Source organism: Pangasianodon hypophthalmus, chromosome 21 (assembly GCF_027358585.1).
Source record: "Pangasianodon hypophthalmus isolate fPanHyp1 chromosome 21, fPanHyp1.pri, whole genome shotgun sequence".
In the NCBI taxonomy this organism is placed as follows: domain Eukaryota; kingdom Metazoa; phylum Chordata; class Actinopteri; order Siluriformes; family Pangasiidae; genus Pangasianodon; species Pangasianodon hypophthalmus.
The window spans coordinates 16,567,988-16,593,850 of record NC_069730.1 but is presented as its reverse complement, the minus strand read 5'-3'; the positions used below and the strand labels follow the sequence as shown (position 1 = coordinate 16,593,850).

Genomic DNA, 25,863 nt, shown 5'->3' with positions numbered 1-25,863 from the left:
ACTGTAGTTTATAATAAACTATATTTAAAAATATTCATTTCTACTACACTTTTGGGTCCAAAATCTCAACGTACATTCATGAAGAAAACATCAAAATATTAACTGCACATTGAATAAAAAACACTTACCTCAAAAAGGGATACTTTATATTATATAGACTGATTATTTCTGTTAAAAATAATATTAATTTACACACACTTTTTTATTTTGGGTCCAAAATTTCAAAGCACATTAATGAAATAATCTAATTGCTACAAATAATGAAAAGTGTTACTATGCCAGGTTATGGACATTTTAAATGCATGTTGAACCTTTAAAAGAAATAGATACTTTAGATTAAAAATAAATGTAAAAAATAATATTCACTTATAAGACACTTTTCATTTTGGGTCCAAAATCTTAAAGCACATTAAGGAAACTGTCCAATTACTACAAATATCATATATTATATGGCCTAATTTTAGATTTAAAAACACCTAAAGAGGTCGCATCCCTAAAGCATATCATAATTCAAGAAAAAACTCACATATGTGTTTGATTTGTAATGTTTTTTGTCTAATTTTACTCAAGATACCTGAATTATTCTCACATCTCTAACCATCACAGCCCAGTCTTTAATCTAATCATGCGATACTCTCATTTATGACAACAGAAATGGACATTTGGTGAAAATGTAAAAAAGAAAAGAAAAGTTTATTGTGGTTTAAAAAGTACAAAACAGAGCCATAATTTCCAGAAAAGCGATTGAGGGGAAAAAAAAAACTTCATTTGACACTTTTCAGTGACTTCATATTAACCACTGAAACTGGAAAAACAATCCCTTAAACATACCACGCATCACTGTAGATCTAATATAACCTGAATTCTGTAAGTGTGAATAATGCATCATAGATGTTTTCCTTTGTTTGAATGCCATGTTTAATGGCGTTTCGTAGACTCCTGATACGCACGGATGTGAAATAAATAAATACAGGAATGTGGAATGGACACATTAATGCAGGAAACACTATCATTATGGTCTGTAACTGGGGAAAATGTCCCAGGCCTGGGGTAACAAGAGGCCCAAAGGATGCGGTGATGTGGGGAATAGGCCCATTGGATCAAAATATGTTTGTTAAACGTTGGGTATTATGCATGGCAGGTGTGAAGGAGTCAATAGCATCATCACCTTTTGTGATATAATATATAATAATGGGTCACTTGGCAACATAAAGAAAATGTGTGGGTGGATATGGAATAAAAATAGAAGAGCATGACTCAGGCAACACAACAGAGCGGTAAAATTTAACCACAAACACACCCAAACCTACACACACACACACACACACACACACACACACACACACACACAGACACATGCGTGCACACAGACACACACACGTACACATTTGGAATGTTGTTCGTTGTGATGGTTTCCATTTTTTGTTATTCACAAGCTGTTGAGTTCTTGAAGTGTTTGATCCAAGACTTGGTTCAAATTCAAGTTCTCTTCTTTTGCATGCCCTAGGTTCTCTGAAAGAAAAAGTATTCATTCAGTAAGCAACTTTATGGAACTTGCCTTTGTACTGTGAATACTACAGTATACATACACCAACATACAACTGATCTTATGGAAATCTGGTCCAAATTTGAGGAATGATAGAAATAAGAAGTAATAACTGGCTGTAATGTATTGTGCTGTAATCTTTTAGTAATTTCACCGTCATTCGTGAAGCTACCAGCTAAAGGGGAATTCCTCGACATATTCACACCTGTGACATCATGAGCTCTGAAGGTGTGATCTAGTACGAAACCACCAGAGTAAAGTCTACATCTGTTGTCTAGGCAACCATACTTCTTTTTTTAAAACTTTAATCCCTGAACATTAATCTTTATAATTAGACTGGCACCTAAGATGGCATCAGGATCTAGTTTTTAATGAAATTCTGTTTTTTTTTTCAGGTTAAACTTCTTTCCTCATTTTGTCGCTCTATTTTCATGTTGGTTAACAGTTTCCTACACTACCCACAATGTTACCCACGACTGCCTGCTCATAGTGGTGCCTGTTGGTTGAAACTTATTATAGGAATTTCCAGCTTCAAACTAGAAAAAAAAACCCAAAGAAAATGCCTGCTGACTTGGAATTACTACTCAGAATTTGGGATGGGTGTCTTCAACTCCAAAGTTCAAAGAATGATGCCAGGTCAAACAACATGTCATAACTTTAGATGATTTTATAGTAGTATTTACTTTAGCTCAATCAACATAGACACAGTAATTGGTTAAATCTATAACACTGATTGTACAGTTTGCTGAAAGGAAATACATAAACCCATGATCACTGATGTTAGCTGGCTAGAATGTTGTTAACAAGTCACACACTTTCATGGAGGCGTCCATTTTTGTTCCCACTTTGTAGCTCAAAACTGATGTAATTCCTGATTCTGAGTTAAGCTGAATGCACCATCAGTGCTTGCTTCATCTCTACCTAAAGAGAGTAATGCAGCGGCACTTTAGTCCTTTAGTATGTCCAGCTGTATTTCCTCCGCATCTGTAGCTGATCATCTAATAGATCAGCTTCCGAAGCTTCAACTTTGGACTTTGTCTCCATTCTACATTGGGTTTCTTATTAATATGACACTGAACATTGCTGGAAAATGGTGAGTGTGAAAAGAAGCTCTTTTACAGCTGTTACTTGACCATGGAGATATCTAAGGCCGCATATTTGGAAATCTGGCCCTAGCAGTATATCATGTTGGTATCTTTGGTGTACTGGAAATATTCATGCTGTTCATGTAAGTATACTTGGTTTAATACACACCCTTACTTCTACTTTGAGACCTTTTAATTTACCAGGATAACCTTCACAGTTTCACAAAGGAAGGAAAGGCTACAGATGATGAAAAGAAAGAGATAGTGGAAAGAGAAAAGAGAAAGGAGATGGTGAAAAGAATCTTTATTTTTAGCAGAGTTACTTAATTATCTCTATTAAGCTCTTTATTAGGTCTTTGGTATTAAAGCCAGACTCCAGAACACTGTAATACAGAATCCAGGCACATGTATAGAACAGAAAATGACAGACAGAACAAAAGGGACAAAGAGGAAGCGCACAGTTGAATCGGCTCAGAAGCCGAAGCAGAGTTTATGCACTATAGCAGCTTGTGAACTGGGTCAGAGCTGATCCAGAGCTCCGGAACGAAGCTCCACTTCTCAATGCTTCAGTAGCACCTGTATTGTGTGGCGTGCATCTTTTATATGGAACAAATCGCAAATAGGTATGAGAGTTAAGGCACTTTTGTTCATCACGTCAAGCACCGCCGACACAACACGTTGCTGATGATTCATCTATAAGGTAGTCATGTCATTTAGGGCGTTATCCAGCTCTTCGCAAATCGCCTTCACTTTTAGTTTCTGATTGTACAATTCATCTGGAGGTCAAAGGTCAGGGTCCCAGAAGAGAAGAGATACAGCAGAAGGAAGAGGGAAAGAAATTGTGAAAAAGTGAGATCATAAGAGGATGAGGAAAAGATTATAATGAATTCCATGCAAGAAAAGACAAATAGAAAGTGAAACACTATGAAGTATAATAAGGTTTAAGGTCTAAGCGTCTTTTTGTTCAAACTACACAAGCAGGTTGGTTTGTCTGGTTTCTCTAAAGAACATAATCTCTACTGCTTAATGATGATTAAAAGCCATGCAGCAGGCGTACATGCAGACAAAGGTTAAATTCCAACTGATAACCTGCCCTGGTCAAACACTACTCATGACATCATGGTGTAAATTTCTGCTGATCAGGAGGGAAGCACTGGCTATACACTTTTTCATTAAAAACAAAACCTTTCCTTCCATCTAACTAATGCTGCCAATTCCGAACTAAAGCACCTCTGGGAAAAGATATATATGAATACATGAATAATTAATTTGACAATAATATTAATATACACCCACTGGCCAATTTAATAGAAACATCTGTACACCTTCTTCTTCATACAATTATCCAAGGAGCCAATCATTTGGCAGCATTGCAATGCAAAAAATCATGCAGATACAGGTCAAAAGCATCAGTTAGAGCTTCATCAGAATGGAGAAAATGTGATCTCAGTGACTTTGACAGTGGCATGGATTTTGGTGCCAGACGGGCTGTTTTAAATATTTCGGAAACTGCTGATTTCCTGGGATATTCGCACAACACAGTCTTTAAGTTTACACAGAACAGTGCAAGAAACTAAAAACATCCAGCGAGTGGCAGTTCAGTTCAGGTGAGTGGAAACACCTTGTTAATGGGAGAGGCCAGAGGAAAATGACCAGGCTGGCTCGATCTGACAGGAAGGCTTCGGTAACTCAAATAACCACTCTTTACAACCGTGGTGAGCAGAAAAGCATCTCAGACATCACAAGACATCAAACCTTGTGGTGGATGGGCTACAACAGCAGAAGACCTGTCAGCCGAGAACAGGAATCTGAGGCTACAGTGGGCACAGGCTCACCCAAACTGGACAGCTGTGTGTGAAAATCCCAGGAGATCAGCAGTTACTGAAATACTCAAACCAGCCCGTCTGACACCAATAACCAGCCACGGTCAAAGTCACCGAGATCAGATTTTTCCCCATTCTGATGTTAACATAAACTGCTCTTTTCTATTTAACAGATTATTGGATATAACTGGATCTAAATTTCACTGGCCTCATTTGGTTTGCTGCATTCTGATTTAGGTGTGTACATGAAGTGAAGGTTTATTATTCTACCTGAGCTGTCTAAGATTATTAGACTGCATGAATTGATGGACTAGGGTGAACAGGAGTGCTTCTTACCCTCAAGATCATCAATAGTCTTTTCCAGTTTGGATACAGTTTTCTCTGCAAACTCAGCACGTGTCTCTGCCTGCAAAGAGAAAGAGAAAAACAAACACATAAGAGTCATTGGCACAAGCTCAATAAAGCAGATAGCAGGTTCTTAAATGGATTTCAAGTCATCTCACCTCTTTCAGTTTCTCATTGAGAAGATTGATCTCTTCCTCATACTTGTCTTCTTTGTCTGAGTACTGTGATGAAACAGCCACTCAAAAGGTCATGTATTGGAACCAGCCGCCCCAATCGCGCACACACACACACACACACACACACACACACACACACACACACAAATAAACAGACACACCACATACACAAATACACATGACTAGCGTACCTTCTCAGCCTGGGCTTCAAGGGACTTCAGGGTGTTAGTTACATTTTTAAGTTCCTCCTCCAGATCTCCGCTTTTGCTATAGAGCAGATAAAGAGAAACGTTCATCCACCTGATTTCTGGTTGCAATTTTCATGTGTGCATTAAACACATGGAGGTGTACTTACAGTTCAGAAACCTCTGCCCTCTCCTCTGCTCTCTCCAGCTCACCCTCTATGACCACCAGCTTACGAGCCACCTGCAGGACACACACACGCACACACACACACACACACACACACACACACACACACACACATGTGATGATTTATATGACCAGCCCATTCTTGTGACATTCAGTTCAAAATTCAATATGCTGGAACCCATAGACGTTTGGTTAGCAGTTGATGTTTTGAGGGTTTTTTTTTCTGTAAAGTCTTTTCATAGTAATTTATCACCATATCTGAGAGAAATGTTGATATTCCAGACAATTTTGAGTCGTCTTCACTGTCCTTACACCTTTACATTGTCTATATAAGTCCTATCTAGTAGCTCGCTTAATCTTTAGCCACCATTATTAGTAAGTTCATGCTGGGTGTCTACATTTTTCAGTTGCCTAACAACAGTTTTCTCACAACTTTAACCATTCCAAAAGCACAAATTTAAATAAAAGATTCTTTAGTCTGAATTTTGTGTTATTTGCCTACATGACTAATCTGCATAAAACCTAGATGCTACACGGTTAAGGTGGTTTTCCACTGCATATTCCACAAGTGGGCCTATGACTCTTTGGGTTCAAATGTAGTTAATGTTCCACCAACTGGAGAGACGATTCATATAGTCACAATGATGAGAGTAAAAAATAATTACATTAGCGTTTTGAAGTAAGTAGTATTTACTTTACATTTAATATTCTACTCTGAAATGTTAGTTGGATGTCCATCACAAATTACCCAACCTTGACAATATTTTTGATTATATTAAAATAATCCAAGTTGGTTGTGTATGGATTAACTTTGTTCCTTTTTTTTATTAAATTTTTGATTCTTTTGATTTTTGAATATTAATTTCAGACAAGCTAAAAAAGCACAGTTCCAATTTTTTGATGCCAAAAGCTCTAGTACTTTATACAGTAGGGGAAAGACCTGGTCCTGATGCCTGGCTTAAAACACATATTACACTTTGAACCTGAAACTTTTTCAATATTTTCTTAAAATAAAACATCTTATTTTGGCTCCCAAGTGGGGCAACAGAGAAGCGTTCTAGATATTGCAAGTTAGAATCCCACTGATGCCTCAGGCCGGGAATCCAAGAGTACAAAACTGCTCACTAGGAGGGGCATCTGTGAGCTTATGTATGCAGAAGAGGACAGAAAGAGCTTCCTTCATAGTAGTGGCTGAATCCATGTGTTTCAGAATAAGCACATGCTAGTCGTAGTCTTGCGATGGGGAGAGCTAGCTAGTGGGTGGGAACTGGCAAATTGGGAGAAAATGGGGTTAAAGAAATTTTGTGTATTTTAGTGGCTTTAGTGCATTGATAACAACTTCTTGTTCTTCTTCTTTTGGCTGCTCCCATTAGGGGTAGCCACAGCTAACCACTAGCCCCAGGGACCCCTTTCACATTTATATCAACAATAAGACAATGATGTAGTCACTTTTACTGTCACTGAGTCCATTCCAGTGACATCTCTCAAGTTGGTGGAAAATGAACTAGAACACCAGGTTCTGTTGGGGCCTGTTCCTGTTTTCCAATGTGCAGTGGAAAAAATGTTCTAAAATTGCAGCAGCATGTGAGAAAGAGAGATTCTCACCTCATCGTATTTGCGATCAGAATCTTCAGCAATTTGTTTGGCCTCCTTAAGCTGTAGCTCCTGAATTTCCATTTTCTCCTCATCTTTCATAGCACGGTTCTCAATCACCTTCATACCTCTGTATACACACACACACACACACACACACACACACAGATCGCACCCAGTGTACACAACGTTCCTCAACACTATTATGTGTTGAAGTGTAAAAATGTGAAGTCATTTTTGAATCATGTATAATTTTGTGAACGACACACACGCATTTGTGTGTGTGTGTATGTGTGTGTGTATACTCACCTCTCGCTTTCATCAGCTTGTTTCTCTGCTTCTTCCAGTTTTTGGAGCGCGGTGCCCAGTCTCCCTTGGGCTCGGTCCAACTCCTCCTCGATTAGCTGGATCCTGCGGTTCAGAGCAGCCACTTCACCCTCAGCCTACACACACACACACACACACACACACACACACACACACACACACACACATGCACAAAGCAAATGTTAAAGGTCAGAGGTGTTGAAAATCAGTTCAAATGTAGAGGTTAGTCCTACCAAACTAACAAATAGTTTTTTATGTGTGTGATTTTTTTTTTCTCCTATTAATTGCCATTATAACTGCGCTAGCAATGTGACATCAGAATGGCCCACAACGCCTAACTTCTCACAGGAATAACAAAAATACAACATCAACCAACAAATTAGCTCCGTAATTGCAAAACACATCATAAATATTTCAACCCAAACATATTTAATGTGTTTCAGGGTGGGCTTTTCCTTTAAAGATGACATCAGTATTGAGTATGTATTGTGTCATGGGATCTTCCCAGCAGATGGTGCATTACTTTTCCATATTGAAATTCCTCTGCAGTGATTCTTCTAACGTTGGCTTTTCCAAACTTTCCACTGCCACTAAAACTTACAAACTGCAGAGCTCATCTTTAGTTCTTATACTACCCAAAGGATTTAACTCATATATCAAAAGAGATGTAAAACATACGAAAGAATACTAAGCACCAAAAGTATTTTTTTTTTTGCCTATTGGATTTCCAATCCATCAACAGCAAGTCAGCTAATCCTGACACAGTTCAGCAAACCATGATTCACTTTATTCTTCTTCCATTCTCACCCTAAGTATTTGCTAGCGCTGCTGTTCTGTACGTCTTCTGTGGTTTTGAAGGCAGAATTTACACTGGCTTGTAATTCGAAATTAATCACAAGCTGTCCTATGCTACATCAGACGTACACATAATGCAATTTTCTTTCATAATGTGAAGTACTTCAGAGTGAATTAAAGTCTGGATTTAAATTTATATAACATTATCCACAGGATCCATTACCTAGTCTACAGTCATGATAACTTGTTAATAATAGTTAATAATTGATTATTATCAAAGCTATTATTATTATTGCCTGTAACTCTGATACTTAAAATATTCCTTCTCTATGTCATAATTACTTGTGAATTAACGGTAGGCCTAACCCAGATCCTAAACAAAGTTTGTTCACATGTCGAACACAGGCAACTAAATGGAATTGTATCATATCATATCATACTGTAGCAGTTTCAGTGGTACTGAATCGTTGCCTTAAGAATTGAACTAGTATCATATTGTATGGAAGCCTCAGGTACAGGCTAACACCACTATTACATAGGTGATGTAACTATATTGTCATATTGCCCAGCCCTAGAGGGAGAAACGCTGAATCCTCTGACGGCTCCTGGGAGTTTCAGGGGTTAAGAATTCATTGGTTTCATCCCAGTATAATTTTCTGAAATTTCCTTAAGCAGATAAATCTGCAATACATTTTTTCCATAGACCTATTTTGCAGATTAACCAAGGTCTAGGACTAAATGACATTAGCATTGAGCATTCTCCATAAAAAATTAACTGTAATCTGTGGTGGTTTAGCCCCGAGAGCAATCTGTCATACTTCAGAGACACAGATCTCTATTGCAGCTAGCAAAATATATATAACTCAAATATATATATATATATATATATATATATATATATATATATATATATATATATATATATATATTCCGAGTATGGGTCACCATACTTGGCCACAAGTCAAGTCACTTCTGTATATATATATATATATATATATATATATGCAGAAGCCACAATAATGACTGATCTTCTCTCAAGGCTGGGAGTAGACATGTATGTAGACACATCTTCTTGTTTGTGAACCAGCAGAATGCATTCTTAGCTGGCTGGAGTGCTCACTGTATGAAATCTAAAATACATTTGAAATATTTTCTGTAGTTCTGAAAGATATTCCTTAAACACATCTGTATAAATGTCTTAACTCTGAAATATCACTTCCACTCAGATTCCTGGAGCCAATGCATGACCTGAGCATGGAGTTCAAATATCATTCAGCTGTGTTCAGACCCCTGGGTCAGGAACTTGACTTGAAATGTGAAATTCAAATTGAGCTACATTATGATCTACAAATAAGAATATTCATACATGTAACTTCTAATTCATAGTAAATTCTGTACATGTTATCACTTTAAAGTGGTAGAAAAGAAGTGTTACCACTTGTTAGGTTCGTGTGCAGACAGAGAGAAACCACACCACATGCAGCAGTTTAAATGACAGGAAGTGAAAAAGGTAAAGTGTGTAGTAGGCGTCACATCCCATATTTCCTGTGGACACTGTTTCCAGGAAGGGGGCTTATTTTAGTGGTCGACATAAGCATCATTTCCTCTGCTGAAAGCTAGGCCTACACAATTGTCAACTCCAACCACACATACTCAAGGTAAAACAGAGTGGTGGCTGGTCAGAAATGTACAAACCAATCACTTTCGAATGTGTTTGTATCATGCAGATGACAATTCACCACAGATTCGTAGCATAGAAACTCTCATTGCATCCATCCAGGTAGGGCTGCGCAGTACACTGAATTTTACTTGTAATCATGATTTTCACATGATTTTTTTTTTTGATAAGCTATATAAGCTCATTTCCCATGTCAGAAAGCTTACTGTCTGTTACAAAGCCCTGACACCGGAGACTCCTCCCATGTATGTTAAATAAACTTCTACATACAGAAGCTTCACTACACTGAGCAAAATAATCATGGGTTTCATTTCTGTTATCACCTTCTGCACATTTATTTTTCCTCTATGAACATTAAAGACCTATGCAGGCAGCATATTCAAAAAAGAGGACAGGTGGAAACATTAAGAATTGTTTCTGTAGCTTTGAGATTTTTCCACACAGCCTCAGTGTCGACAGTTTCTCTTTCTTTCCCTCTTTTTCTGCCATTCGGTATCCATCAAGCTCACAGTTTTGCTGCTTTATGCAAGAAAAATATAGCAGAGCGAGTGGATTACGGAATTGATTCTTTTGAACGGCAGTTCAACAGTATAACTGACTCCTCAACGGCCCCTAGATGGAGGAGGCCCTCAAGGATTAAAAAGTTTACATTTTCAAATGACGGGACAGGGATTCAGAGAGACTGCGTTTTCACAAGGCTCATTTAACCCCTTAACCTCCCAGACATACTTTCTTCACTCTCATAACTACGTACATTTTCTATTAGTTTCACTGTAGCTACTGCATAATACATACTACTTAATGAATAACTTGAGAATAATATGTGAGAATTAACTCGATTGACATAAATGTTGACTCTAATTCAGTTCTGATTCTACATTAATCCACGTTAATTACATATACATGATTACATATTGCTACTAGCCATTCTGTCTAATGTTACCAATTACCATTATATGTCAATATATGTATATTTTCTACAATGTCTATGCATTATGCATTATATTGTCAATGTAATTACCCATATAAACCTTAATATATGTGTAATATATAAAACTATTGGTCATTGTGACCCATTATCCTACATGTGAAAAAATCTATATTATAAAATATATTAGAATATGTTATACAAAATATTTTAATAGTGGGCAGTGCTGCTGCCTCACAACTCCAGGGTCCCTGCAGTTTGATCCTATAAGCTTGGATTACTGTCTGTCTATGTGGAGTTTTGCTCGTCTCCTCCAGGTTCTCTGGTTTCCTCCGACCGCCCAAAAACATGGCGGGCTGGCTACTCCCAATCGCCCCCAAGTGTGAATATGTGTGTGCATGGTGCCCTCTGATGGACTCGTGAACCTTCCAAGGGTGTAATTCCGCATCACGCCCAGCATTCCCAGGATAGGCTCTGGATCCGCCCTCTGGACCCTGGCCAGGATAAAGGTGCGGAAATGGGAAGTAATGGCTCAGTGGTTAAGGCATTGGGCTGCTGATTGGAAAGTTGTGAGCTCCAATTCAAGCATGGCCAAGCTGCCAGGATTGGAGCAAGACCCTTAACTTTAACTACTCCGTTATATCCTGCCTCAATTGTATGTCACTTTTGATAAAACGTCAGCCAAAAATAACGTTTTCTATCTTAAAATGTAATTGGTGTGATTTTCTGTAGCTCTAGAACAACCATAAATGATCAAATGGTACCACAAAACAGACATAAAAGCTGTAAAAAATTCTGGCCAATTTACTGAACACTAATATTGTGCTATATATTTGTTTTGTGTTAGTCATATAAAGACTCATATACTATTCACAATTCGGCTGAACTGATAATAATACATACCCTTCACTTAGAAAAAAGCATACTAAAGTGTACCTTACCTTGTCACTGGGTTGGTACCCTTAAGGATACATCTTTTGTACTGTTAGTATCTATCTTTTGCAAGGGTGCATGTAGTGTAAAGTTAACCCTACAAACTAAAAACTAGTTACAGTGCATTTTTTTATCTTAAATCATTTAAAGGTTCACTATATCCACACCTCCAGGTGAAAGATAGCTGTTAAAGGTTCCAATGAATGTACCCTTAAAGATACAGTTTGGTACTACTGACAACATCCTTAAATCCATCATACTGCTAATTCTACACAATATTAATCTGGAGCCTATCCCAGGTGACTCAGGGCACAGGACATGCTGGGTGGGGTGCCAACCTGTCACAGGGCACAGCTGCACACACCCACACTACAGACAACTGAGAAATACCAGTCTACCTACAGTGCATGTCACCAGACTGGGGAGGAAGGAGGAAACCCCCGAGGCACGGGGAGAGCAGGCAACAAGCACACAAACCTGCAGACCAGAGGTGCAAAGCAAGCGTGCTAGCCAAGGTACCAAGGCGGAGGCGGGACTCGAGCCCACAACCCCCAGGGTGCGATGCAACAGTGTTAACCACCAAGCCACTAAGCCACCGCGCCCCCCGATAAAAGGGTTATTTATACAGTCGGAAACGATGCTCAATGCCGAACGAACGAATCGATTCTCTCCGAATCCGAGTCTTTCAGGGGAATCGATTCGTCGCGAGTCGCTCGCTAGGAAGTAAAAAAGCGCAAAGTCTCACTTTCTCGCGCAGATCCCGTTCTTCATCCAGCTCTCTCTGGTACAGCTGGGCTCGATCCTCAGCTTCATCCGCCTGCTGCTGTAAGGCCTGGATCCTCCTCTTCACCGAGTCTAACGAGTTCAGAGCCATTACTGCGCCGTCAGCAAACACACTCTAACCCAAAGAGTCACTCAGAAATGGCCCAGAGTGCGCAAAGAGTACTAAACCCTCCCGATGAATGAAGGAAAGAAAGAATTAAAGTTAGTTCCAGGTTTTAAAAGAGCTCTCAGGAATGTCTGTGCTGCTATTTTCCCCTGAAGTCAGCTTCCATTAGCAGTTGAGTGCGCGCAATGGAGACGCAGCAGCCTGCAGGAAAAGGGCAGGAACGCGCCAAGAACAGTTTAGCGTTAAATCTTCCAATCCTGGGAAAGAAAGGAGTTTCAGATGACATCACGCCTGTAGGAGGAGGAAGGTCTTCCTGTATGAAATGTAGGCAGATGTTTTCTGGACGCTGGATGTGACTTTTGGACGTTGGATGCATTTAATGAGCGTTTGGTCTTGGCAGGAGTTCAGGGCTGAAGTGCACTAAAGCCAGTGAAACAATGAAGGCTTTCTGAGGTGCCACCTTGACAAATAACCTGGTTGAATGTGAAAAGAGAGGTTTGGCTTGTAACACTTTGGCCACTTGTATTTGCAGTTAGGGCTTGCATTTGTGATAATGAACTCTGGTATTGTTAATTGCTCTGAGGGGCTGACAAACACACAGCCCTACCTGTCCTGGCCCGATTGCTTTTCCATTCCCAGTGGGATGACCACTTACTGTTTGTAAATGAAGCGTTTTCAAGTGATTTGTAAATTACTGTAGGTTCCACTATCTGCTTTGTTTTATATGGATCTCAAAGCTGCTTATTGAGACCCTAGATTGCTTTGAAATCTAAGTTATATAGATTACTTGAATGAAATGTATATAGCGGAGTGCAAAAGTGGAAAGGTGCATGAAGTACTTCTCTAAAAGCTAATTAAATTATCAAGAATTGTCTTCAAGCTGTAATTCCTACCTTACTTTTTTTTTTTTTTTTTAAGTTTGCCACATTCACGTTACCAGGTAAAAGATACACACTATAGGTACAAGAGATGCATCCTTGAGCATACCAATCCCAATTCAAAGTGTTTAAGCTGTTCAGGAACTACATAATCCCTTAACAGGCATATATCATCTTTATAACATAGAAAAATGGGTGTTTTCTTTTCTGAATTGTTGTTTAAGCTGTTTTGGGAGGCTAAACGATTTCAGAAGTGAAGTCTGTAATCATTTCTGAATCTTAATCCAAAGGAAGAAATATCTAATTGGATTTACACGCAGTCAAAATCCAAGGATTAACCAGCATTACGATCCTTTCTGAGCTGTTTTCTCTCTCATCTGTCACTCTCTCTCTCCCTCTCTCTCTCTCACTCTCTCTCTCTCTCTATCTCACACACACAGACACACACACATACTCACACACTCAGAGAGAGAGATTGAGAGAGAGAGAGAGAGAGAGAGAGAGAGAGAGAATGGAAGACTAAGCTATCCCTGAAGGATACAGCCCACTTTCAGTTTGACATTACACTGGAAACTGGAAAATTCAAATGTAGTGCTGATTTGGTTCACACAATTCTCTCAGGAGATTTCTGATAATAACTCAAAAAACCTCCATTTAGATGTTACACTGAAGTGAATAATGTAGAAAATACATAGTCAGACTTAATCGTTTGATGAAAAACAAATTAAGAAAAGTAAGTTACGCCTCTATTGCTACTCTCTCTCTGTCTCTCTCTCTCAGTGTGTGTGTGTGTGTGTGGGTGAAGTTAGTTTTGGGAGCTGCAGACAGCAGGAATGTGCGTGAATGTGTTTTCTCTTCCCAGCGGAAGAGCTCCAGAGCGATGCATCAGACTCTGGAGGGGAGACTTCACTGTTTGCTTTAGACGCATTCCAACCATTCCAGGGCTGCTGCATAACTGACTGGGGTCTGGCCTTTGTCTGTGTGTGTGTGTGTGTGTGTGTGTGTGTGTTAGTGGTGCTGAGGACTTAATAATGTCTCAATAAACAGAAGATTGTGTAATTAACGTAATTAACTCGATGTGGGAAGTGAATGCACCTTTCCAAGAATCAGCATGTAACTGAGAACAGAGGTGTATTATGGGAAATAAATCATTAAGATAAATGGAAGGATCTAGGATTTGGATTTGGAGTGTGTTTTTGTTTTTCCTCTAGCATTTCTTTTACATGGAATTATTTGATGACAAAATGGAGAAAATGGAGATCTCTGTTAGCTGGTGCAATAAAAAACAAACTATTTGCAAAATACAGCATGAACAAAAGATATTGTCAGTCATGAAGAATGGTAATGGTAGAATAGAAGGATTATTATTATTATTTTAATCTCAGTAAGATCACTCTTTTAGGAATGAATGGCACTACTGGAGACGTCATGTCCAGACTACTTTTATAATGATCTGTTTGAGTCATGTTTTGGCTCCTTTGTCTCCTGTGCCTTCTCGCTGTCTCTAACTTACCTCACTGTAGGCTTTAAATGTGGTATTCACTATAAATCCTTCAGGTTTCCTGAAGACTATCATTGTCTATAGCTGTTGTAGAGATTATACTAGTTCAAATAGGAATCACGTCTGTTGAGATTTTTGGTTACAGATTTTAAACAGTGATACAAGGTGGCCTACATCTGTGACAAAAAATATCTAAATTTAATTGCAAGCAATTGTAAATGTAAATGGAATAAATAAAGCTAAACATATGACTGTTGTAGGACCATTTTGTTAATCTGTGCATGGTTGGTTAGTCTTTGGGTGTTTTCTTCCAAGTGTAAACAGTGTCTTTAAGACTTGGGTGCAGTCCAGAGAATGGGTCTGTATTCAGCAAGCCTCTCAGAATTACCCCTAAAACAATACTAAAAGTGTTTTTCTAACTAAAATTACTCACAGCCCAAAATGTCTGCTGGTTCCTCAGTTTGTTCCTCTGGATAAACCCTTCAAGGTTCTTTGTAGAACCTTATAACAGAAGGTTTCCATTTTAGAGTGGGTTCCATGTAAAAGCCCATTAGGAAGCAAAAACCTGTAACTGTCCAAAGATCCCTTAAACAACCCCCTTTTTTCCCCTCAGAGTGTAGAATTGAACATTTCTGACCTAATCAGGCGCCATGGTCTGCTTGAACCCTTTTAAATGGACCAGTTATTCATGTTCCTTTGACAATTATTTGAGTTTTTGTCCTAAAAAAATCATCAGTCACCACTATGGGCTGTATTCAGAGTAGAGGTAAGCATGTGCAGTGATGATTTAATAACAAAATAGCACACATCCGTGTTCAGACCTCAAACATAACTACTGTTAAATTGTTAAATTACAGCTAGTATTATTCATGCAACAATATATTGGTGATATAGACTTCTAGCAGATGTTTATTTCAATGTGTGCCATCTTCCCATTCATATATCAGAGTATTAAACTTTTTAAAATGGTCTCTTGCTTTTATGTTCCATTATAATACATTTCACATCACGGTAAACAAAAACGCTATTTCTTTCTTAAGGCCGCATTTTCTATACCTTTTTTTTTTAACTTAAAAAGCAAGTGCTTGTGTTGTCTCAGATACTTCTACTCAAGAAAAGTGTGGGGACCTCGGAGGCATGAACTACATGCAGGTGATTTTAATAGTCTGAAAGGGGAGTGCAGAAAATCAATTTCAGCAGGTGCGTAACCCAGCTCTGAATACGCGCAACTTTTCCCACATAAATATTGGCGAAACATTTTGCACTTAGGTCACCAACCCTGAATATGGCCCTATATGTCTATATGACCGTAGTGACTTCTGTCTGTCTCTCTGATATTTCCGTACTTACATCTGTGGCCTTCTTCTCAGACAGTTCCAGTTTCTCCTGGGCATCTTTGAGGGCCTCGGAGTACTTGTCCACTTCATCCTCTGTGCCCTTGAGTTTCTTCTGCAGCCCCAGCAGCTCATCTTCCAACTGAGCCACACAGCAGAATTACAGTCATTCTACCATCACTCACCACCATGACATTACTAATTATCAATAAATGACATGTGATAACTTGTATAATGCATGCCAGTGTTACGCTTGTCAATACTTAATGTTTCATAACGCACCACTGAGGTCTCCCTTAGTGAATAAATGTTTAAACAAGCAAAACATCTTGGATAGGAATATTGTAATCCTACCCTGTCCTTTCCAGAGGGTTCACATACAAGTGTGAAGATGGACAGATGTATTTATAGTATCCTGTCATACTAGTGCTGTATTCTAATTCCAAATATTTTATGCCATATCAGTACCCTTCACATCATCATGTTCAAATAGACTATAATCAGAGTAGAATCTCACTTGGACATCAGCTCAACTAGCTATACCTGAGTCAGCTCTACTAGCTATACCTGAGCTGCTGATAATTCCCATAGTTCTGGTCAGTGTAATTAAACACTACACAGTCACTGTACGTCTCCTATCTGAGCTAATGGATGAGGTGTAAATCTGCATCTACCCCATCAAGAGTTCTGCTCATTTATAATGTGCATTCAGCCAGATCCCAGAATCACTCACTTTATTTTGTCTACCGATTGAGTTTTTAAAACTTGGATGATTCTTTAGGAAGCTGAATTATCCATGTAAAATATTATAAGCTGAATGGGATCCTGTAAATTATACCCCAATAAATACATTAAACACCACATCAAAATGAGGTAAAATACATTTTTCTAAAAATATAATTACTACATGATATTTAAGTTTGTGTCATACATAGTGCCTGATCTCATAAGAAACAAACAAATTTGAGTTCTGGCTTTATTCTTCATAACTTTTCATACCACTTGAGTTGTGCAGATTGTTACCAATTTGCAAGTTGTTAAAATGACTCAACAAAAAAAAAAAATTTTTTTTGGAAAACTATTCATCTGAGCTTTCATTGGCCATGTCCAAGAAAACTCTAAATACAACAAGATACATGAGGTACATATGCATGACACAGAGGCACCTAAAGCCAGCTATCCTCTAGAGAAACGATTCTTCTCGAAAGATCTATGGTGCTTATTAAGAGCCCATGCCCTTGTAACCAATACCAACAGGGCAGAGGGGCAGTTGGTATGGCACAGGGTTATTCCTGGTGACTCCAGAGGCCATGCCTGTTCCATGTTGGAGTTTAATGATACCAAGGTGCTCCTGGGAACTAGCAGATGCCTCACCTCCCTGTTTTCCCTCTGGTTCTCATTATTATTAGTGAGTTAAAACTACGACAGTTGTCATAGTCTGTCGACCTCAAAAGAGCTTGAAAGCGGGATGCTTGAGATGCTGAAGAAGATCTGCCAATGATGGTGCTTGTATTTAGAAATGGTTGTCATCACACTTGTCCAAACAACTGTATTCTACGTTATATTTGTCAATATAATGTTAAAATAAACAATTCATCTGTTTTGCATCATAGACCTACAGTGGAGTTTTGCAAACTTTTGCATCCCCATGGTCTTGTTGTAACACCTAACATGTTTAGTGCTAAGGGAATCTAAACTTTTGCACTCAACTTTATTTAGATATCATTTATAGACACACTATAGGCGCTTGGCCCCCATCCACAGAATGTACTTCTGAAGCACATGCACATAATAAAATGCTCCAATTATGTATTTATTTTTTACATTTCTTTATTTCCATCTGCGAATACATTGGGCTTCTCCACATCTCACCTGCTTGCACTTGTCCTCCGACACCTTCTTGTCCAACTCGGCCTGCTCTGCACGATCAAAGGCATTTTCCTTGTCCCCCTTCAGCATCTGCATTTTCTTCTTGATCGCCTCCATTTTGCTGGCTGTGGTTCGACTCTCGTTAGAGGAAAATGTACAGAATCGAAGGAGCTGGTCTCACTCAAGAGTGTAGAGGATGGTCAGAATGGAGCTTTTCCTGGTCAAGCGAGGAGGTTGCGAAGACAGAAGGTGATGATGAGGACACAGAAAGAAAGAGAAAGAGAGAGAGAGGGGAGTGGAGTGGAGGGAAAGAGCAGGCTAAAGCAGAATGAAACACAACACTTCTGTGGAAGGTTTAAACCTGAGGTAGTCAAAGTGAACCCCACTCCCTGGTGACACACACCCCATCCTCAAAGTTACACACCACCCCTCAAGCATGCATACCCCATTTTTGACACGCATACACACACATAATCAGGCACACTAGTACTCAGACATGCACACCCCTCCCTATACTCTTCATCCAAAATCTTTCTCTCAACCACTTTCCATATTTGGATGCTTTATTTTTGGAGTGTAGTTTAAGGGAACTGGTCATTAGCTCTGCACAATCTGTCTCTAGAGCAAGATGTATAAATTACATGAGTTAAAAAGATTTGGATCGGATAACTGATAATGCATGATGAACTAGAGTGTTTCAAGATACAATAAAATGCTAATATTTGAAATATACTTCCCTACTTTCCTTCATTTCCCTGCTACTCATTCTTTACAGATAGAAATAGAACATGCACCCAATAATAATGAAATTCCCTTCTTAGTTACGTAACTATAAAAAGGAAAGTTCTGTCCAAACAGCACAGAAAATCAAGATTTTTTTTTTCTGTTAAAAAAATGAACCACAAACACCGTTACAAATCCTGAAATAAACAAATCAAGAAAAAGGGTTGCTCACATGCTGTTTAATTTGCAGAAGTATGCATACATGAATGTTAATAACTGAGTTGCTCCAGTGTTTAAAAGGGGAAATCTTTTTTTTTTTTTCCCCACTTGAGAGGGAGTTAACAGCGGATGGAAAAAAAAGAGTTATAGCAAGCCAAGGAAAAGTCTGAGGTCAGACATGCTTATAATTTTCGATTCCTCCTTCAAATCCTGGAAGCTTAATATAAACTTAATATTAATATGGCGGTTTGAGAAGACATTCACTCAAAGCTGCTGACAGTGAAGTCACTTTTACCTCATCGAAAGATTTAAAGGTGCAGTTTGTAATGTTCTAAAGTGTTTCTAGACCTGTAATAATCATAAAATGTCAAAGATACCTTTGAAAAACTGTAATTTGCAATATTGCCATGTAATACTGTAGATTGAGCTATTTTTTTTTTAAATTTCAGGTTTCTGCTTTCATTCTTCTGGCCCAGAAATTAGCTCCTCCCCCAACTGAATCAGAGCTGCTTAGCAGTGCAGCTTTTACTAAAAAGCAACTCACAAAGCATATATAGGTTTGGGGAAAGGGGAATTGTGTTAATGCTTTTTTTTATTGCAGTAGAAGACTCTAAAATATACAAACTGCTCCTTTAATACAATCTAATCACTTTTCCACCAAACAATGCATTATGACTCGCTATAGCAACAAATCTGTGATCACAGATTGTGACATTACTTCAACTGCCAAGTGAGCCGTATAAGCTATACGACTGGTTATTTTTTGTCAAAGTGAATCATTTTGACTAGTATCCTACTGATTGAGTAACCTCACCTCATAACCGACAGAGAACTTCTCCTTTTCTCTTATGCAGGTCCGTATCGAAGTTCTGGATAGTTCTGGATTAGTTACCGTACCAAGTTTTGCTCCAAAATGAGACTTATTTCAGTGTAATCTCATCTCAGTGGAGTTGATAGTAAAGCAGGAGTTTGGATGGACTATTCTCCAGGATTTTTGTCTTGATGGCTTCTCCATGCCTCCAAAACTACAATCCAGAATAAAAATAAAAGAGTATACAGGAGTCCTGTATTGGCTATTGGCTATAGGCAAAAGTAAATGCTTCTAAAATGCTGTTACACTGAAAAAATTCTTGCATTTTGCAGCCTTGCTGAAATCTTTGCTAAAGAATTTTTATGGCTTGGTTTTATTTGTGTCTCATGCTGGGCGAGAATGTAACACTTACGAGTTCCTAGTATTTTTAATTAATCACTTGCAATATAAGCATTTTTTGGGGGAGTATGTCTTTTCATTATGCAGTTTGTGGGCTTCAGAGTCATGTGGAGTTGAATAAGGCTGTAAAAGACAATTTAACTATTATCCAATTCCAGGATCAGACCTTCAGGGTAACACTTTAGTACTTTTAGATAGAGGACCAAGAGGATGTAGTGTAATATCTGTACAAAATATATTACACACAATTATACACTTTATCACCCACACAGAAGGAGGACCACTTAGCTTTAGCTTTAGCCCTTAGCAATAATAGTATCACTCAAAAACCTTTAAAGTATATACATGTTTACAAAAAAAAATACATTCTTTCCAAAAAACCTTATTATTTTTGAATTCCTTTCAGTCTCCAGAAACACCACTGGTGCCTTTGACTGTCGCAACTTTTTTGTTGTGTTTGACCAAATATGTGGTGGCATACGTGTATCTGATCCATCACCAAGGAGAATATAAAAGAACTTTTAATGCAAAAGAAACAAATGATTGTTGATTACTGACTGCATAAGTCAGGTAATGGTTATAAAAACATATAAGCCCTAAAAATACCATTAAGCACAAATAGGTCTATAGTACAAGAATACACGAGTGTGCATATTGAGTGAAATATTCTTTTGATACAATTCTTTTTGTTCATTTTTCTAATTTTGCAAGATATATATTATTCATCAAGCAAATGATGCAATTATTTGCAAGTAACTGACCAGGCGATTAGGAGAAATGGGACATGATAGAGGGAATGAGGGAGTCAAAGGATTTGCTGCAGTAATGAAGAGAAGGAAAATTGAACCCACCCACAGGAAGAGCTGCTCTTCTCTTCATCTCCTTTTAAGGTAAAAACTCCCAAAAAAGCACCAGCTGTCGTGGGAATAGAGTGCGCAGACTGGCAGAGTAAGTATCAGTGCATGCAGAGGTCCTGAGAACACATTTACAGAGCTTTCAGGAAACACAGCAAAGCAGTAAATGAAAAAGAAACTGTTTAAAGGAAGAAAAAATGTTAAAACAGGTGATGAATCTAGCAAACAAGAATAATAAATCTAACCCTTGAATCAGAGTAGTTTGTTGGTGCCAGATGGGCTGGTTTGAGGAATCCAGAACATGCTGATCTCCTGGGATTTTCACACATTTCTGTAGAGTTACACAGAATGGTGTGAAAAACAAACAACATCCAGTGAGCGTTGGTTGTGCAGGCAGAAGTACAACAGCAGAAGACCACATCGGGTTCCACTCCTCTCAGCAAAGAACAAGTATTTGAGGTCAAACTGGGAAGCTGAAGATGGGAAAAAGACCAGGCAACATTTTTCAATCTTCAACTTCAAACATGAAAAAAAAAAAAAAGTACGGCAAAAGAAACAGAAACAGTCAAAAGAGTCAAAAGCATTACATTGAAGTTTTGTCTCCAATTTCTTAAAAGTATAATAAAGTTAAGATTATTTTAACTGGTACAGAGAGTGTATATATATATATATATATATATATATATATATATATATATATATATATATATATATATATATATATATATGTACTATGTATGTAAATATGTATGACTATTTAAAATGATCATTTTTGCTGCCAGGTTTGTGGGAAAATCAGTACATATAAAGTGAGTGTATGACATTTGGAAGAGTGTTAACAGATGCGTTGGGGAAAAAAATTGCTTTGTAATAAAATATTACACCTGAGGATCCAAAAGCCATTTTGGAGGATACGAAGGAAGTTGGAGGCAGTTACAAAGGGAAAAGGTTAGCATACATGTTGTAATAACTGCACTGTGCAAAATCAAAACTAAGGTAGCTATATAAATGATTAGTGTTTGCCTAATGTGAGAATTTATTTGAATACACTGATGGAAAATTGAATAAACACAGGAGAATAAATACAGAAAAGAATGAAGTGTGGGGATGAGGGAAGAGAGGATGGAGAGGGGCAAATTTGGTACATCAGTCATCAGCATGTCCTGTGCATTCACAAAACAGATGAGGAGTGTGATCATATCCAGGCCTGTGTCTGCTCAGGGCAGAGAACTCCCACTCTCTCTGCCTCAATGACTTATGAACTGTCTGCCTGTTTACAATCCCCGTGCGTAAAAAAAAAGGAAAAAGAAAAAGTTCACTTCAAGATATGACACTCAGATATGACAAGCCCTGAACTCATTGATCTGTCTCATTATCATCCAGACAGAATCTGTAAACTGACCAGAGAATCAATTAAATAGGTGATAAAACCTGATAAAAGGTACTATGCGAGAAATAAAACACCTGGGGGGCATGCTGTTATAGGAAAATAACCTATGACGTTGTGGTGTCATGCGTCCCAAAGCGATGCAGAGTTACTGTTAAAGTTGATTATTTTCCTGTAACAGCACATCTGGAAGTGTTTTATTCCTCTTATACCACAGCAATTTGCCAACAATTAGAAGTTGACACATTGTACTTTTTTTATCCATTTGTAGTTACTTTTAATATTGTGGAACATCCGTGAAGCAAGGTAGCTGAACTATGGTCAGAGCTGCTGTCACAGAAAATGAATCAACATCTCCTAACCAATCAGAATCCAGACTTCAACAGTACTGTGGTATAAAAAATGTTAATAGTACAAAATACTGATACATTGTGTCAAGTGAATATGATCACACGTACGATTTCCCAACATAATCCTTAATAATTATTGAATGTTCCAGTTTAACCTCTGCCATACAAAGCATTGAGTGGTTGGCGTTTGTCGGTATGATCTTTGCAGAGACCAGCAGGAACTGTGCGAGAGGTTTAATCAGGGGTAAGGTTACTCTAATCTTACAGGCATTCTTGAGGAGTGTGGTGATTTCCTTGTGCAGCTAGTGACTCAGAGACTCAGAGATGCGTGGAGAGAGCTGCGAGATCATGTTACATTAGAGAAAATATCTGTCAAAAGAAACCCCCAAGGGAAGATGCTGACATATAGGCCAGATGACCTTGAAATATATTCACATTACTTGTAATAATAGCAATAATAGCAGTAATCATGATAACGAACAACTTTATTTGTGTAGAACCTTAAAAGTAATGGTCACCATTATTTTAAAAAGTATAATATAATAAAAATTATACAATCCAAAAGGAATGGCGATGCAACAACCAAAGCAGTTAGCTAAAGTTAGCTAAATTAGTTTTTATGTGGATTTAAAATAGATTTTACACCTAATTCCTAATATTTCCTGGAATGCTGTTCTACAGTTTGGGATCTTGAAAGATGCACAAAGTGATCCTAGGGATTAGCAGTAAGCCTGCATCAGCTGCTATGGGCTATATGCTGGAGTGAGAGCATTAAAGGCTTTAAATGTCAAAGGCAAGACTTTATAGTCAATGGGAAATTTAATCCTTACATGCGACCATGTGACCTGTAACCCCCGTTCATTTTTTACCCACTATTTGATTTGTATTCCTTCATTATTTTAAGTAATTCACCAATACCAAAATGCCAACATAATAAAAAATGCAATTTCGGTTAGATAAGTGACTAATAAAGATATACAATTAACTGAGCTGCATCCTGTGAAGCTCAGCATCTATTTGCTGAAGCTTGATAAAAGACCTGATAAAATAAAATAAACAAAAAAAAGTATGTCAGAAATGTTATAGCTGCAAAAAGTAACAATAGTATATATGGAAAAACATACCAGGCAATTTCCTTACAGAAAATGGCAAGCCAGTGTATCTGAGATAACTAATGTGTTATTAGTTATTATTTATTAATTAATTATTAGTTCTTGAATTATTGGCAAAAACAAAACAAAACCAACAAATAGAACAAAATCACATAAAAAGACATTCTGTAAAGCACTCAAAAATGATTTAATGAAACATACACATATTTTTATATACATATTCCCCCCATTTTCTTTGCCTATTCCCACCCACCAGCCAGCTCTCTCCTTTCATACGACAGCTACCAAGGCTAAAACATTCTTCCTCTGAGATACATGCAGCCAGCCAACCACATCTTTTTGAACTGCTGCTCATGCTGCATCACAGGGCAGCGTAACACACTTTCAGGAAAGCACTATCCACTCTCTTCCGCATACATGAGCTCACAGATGCTCTCGATTGGCTAGAGTTGCTGTGATTGACAGGGCAGACAGAATGCCATCCCTCCCACCCAGACAGCACAGCCAGTTTGCTTCTTTGGATCCTGGCCACAGATGGCAATGGCATTGTTAGGATTCAAACTTGCAATCTCCTGATAGGGCAAACGCTTTTCTGTTGTGCTGCTCGGGAGCCACAATTTGATTCTGACACTGTATCAGTTTTCTTAGGTAGACTGTCATAGAGGTGTTTCCCATAGTTATTATTACTGCTTGCAATATTTTCTAACAAACTTAGTTGGTTCTGTTTCCCTAAACATAACCTAATTAGTGGTTTAAACCAACCATTGCATCCATAACCAGGTTAAAGCAGTTACTGAAGATGAAAAATTGAATGCAGTAAATGCATTGTGCATCACTGAGCGATCATGCAATATGCTTCCATGTTAATGAACATTGGCTTTCTTTGTCCAGCAAGCTTCCTATCTGACTGCATGCTCCAGTAACTTTTTGTTGCATCCCACAGGATCCCAGCACACCTCTACATTGTCATACAGTGTTGTAAGAAAATTGATTGCACAGCTTTCAGTGGTTGCATGTGCTTCTGTTTCTGCAGGTAAAATCAGATCTCACTTATGTTCTTATCTGAAAAGTGGTCTATTATTTAATATGTAACATATAAATGTTTCTCTTTGACTTTTTTGGTAAAGACAAAAATAGTTTGGAAACCTAAAGTTTGCTTTGCACATTAAATCACAAAACATATAAGAAAAAATGTGCATAAAATATTAGGGTGTCTAAGGCTTTTGCACAGTACTGGTACCACTGATTAGTGTCCCAACATGACACAAGAACTCAGCACCCACAGCTACCCAGGGAAAACGATCCCAATCCGACACCGTTCTGCTGTCTGTAAATCTCTGTTTGCACTCCTCTCATCAGTCCTATTTCAGGATGGATGGATCGAAAAGCGAGGAAAGCAATCTGTGAAATCAATCGTTCCAACTACGTCCCTGAAGACAAACTGGGATTCCACTGTGTGAGCAGAAATAGGCACATCTCACAAACAACCGCTAACGACCGCCAAAGCTAAAACACCACAGAACTACGTAGAGGCAACAGCTGTCGTCTCAGAGTAAGCTAGACTTCTGGAGATCTGGGCCAAGAACCTTGCAGTGCTGTTAGCTTTTAGGATACAGTGACACGGCTGACTCATTTAGCTTGGGTAACTGTTAAATGGGTTTTTAAAGGGAAACAACAGTTTCATTAGTGTGATATCAACAGCAGAGCCACGCTTCCCAACTTAGTTGTCACATTTTTATTTTGCTTTAGTTTGGTGTAGTTTAGATTTCCATAATTCTGAATATTCTTCCAAATATGATGAATTTTTTCAAATGAGTGTACTACAGCAAAACTAGTTCTTCAGTGGTTTCCATGGCTAGTTAAGTTCAATAACATCTCATGTAGTTACAAATATGATACTGATTTGGCAAACTTCCTGACCATGAAAGAAAGTTAC

At 38.2% G+C, this 25,863-nt stretch overlaps 1 protein-coding gene across 4 annotated transcripts; it reads right to left on the bottom strand.

Annotated features, from left to right (window-relative positions):
• Positions 1–674: 674 nt before the first annotated feature.
• tpm4b (tropomyosin 4b) lies at positions 675–18,452 on the bottom strand. 4 transcript variants are annotated; one of them, XM_026925682.3, is made up of 9 exons: positions 18,076–18,452; positions 16,220–16,345; positions 7,250–7,383; positions 6,953–7,070; positions 5,331–5,401; positions 5,167–5,242; positions 4,958–5,020; positions 4,791–4,860; positions 675–1,512 (listed from the first exon to the last, which is right to left on the bottom strand). In XM_026925682.3, exons 1-9 carry the CDS (start codon positions 18,187–18,189, stop codon positions 1,430–1,432), a joined length of 855 nt encoding a protein of 284 aa, XP_026781483.1. In that variant the 5' UTR covers positions 18,190–18,452; the 3' UTR covers positions 675–1,429. The 4 variants fall into 4 exon arrangements, with proteins under 4 accessions (XP_026781483.1, XP_026781485.1, XP_026781482.1 ...); XM_026925681.3 differs by lacking the exon at positions 675–1,512 and adding an exon at positions 2,921–3,407 and having other exon boundaries at positions 18,076–18,445; XM_026925684.3 differs by lacking the exons at positions 16,220–16,345; positions 18,076–18,452 and adding an exon at positions 12,347–12,490.
• Positions 18,453–25,863: the final 7,411 nt, after the last annotated feature.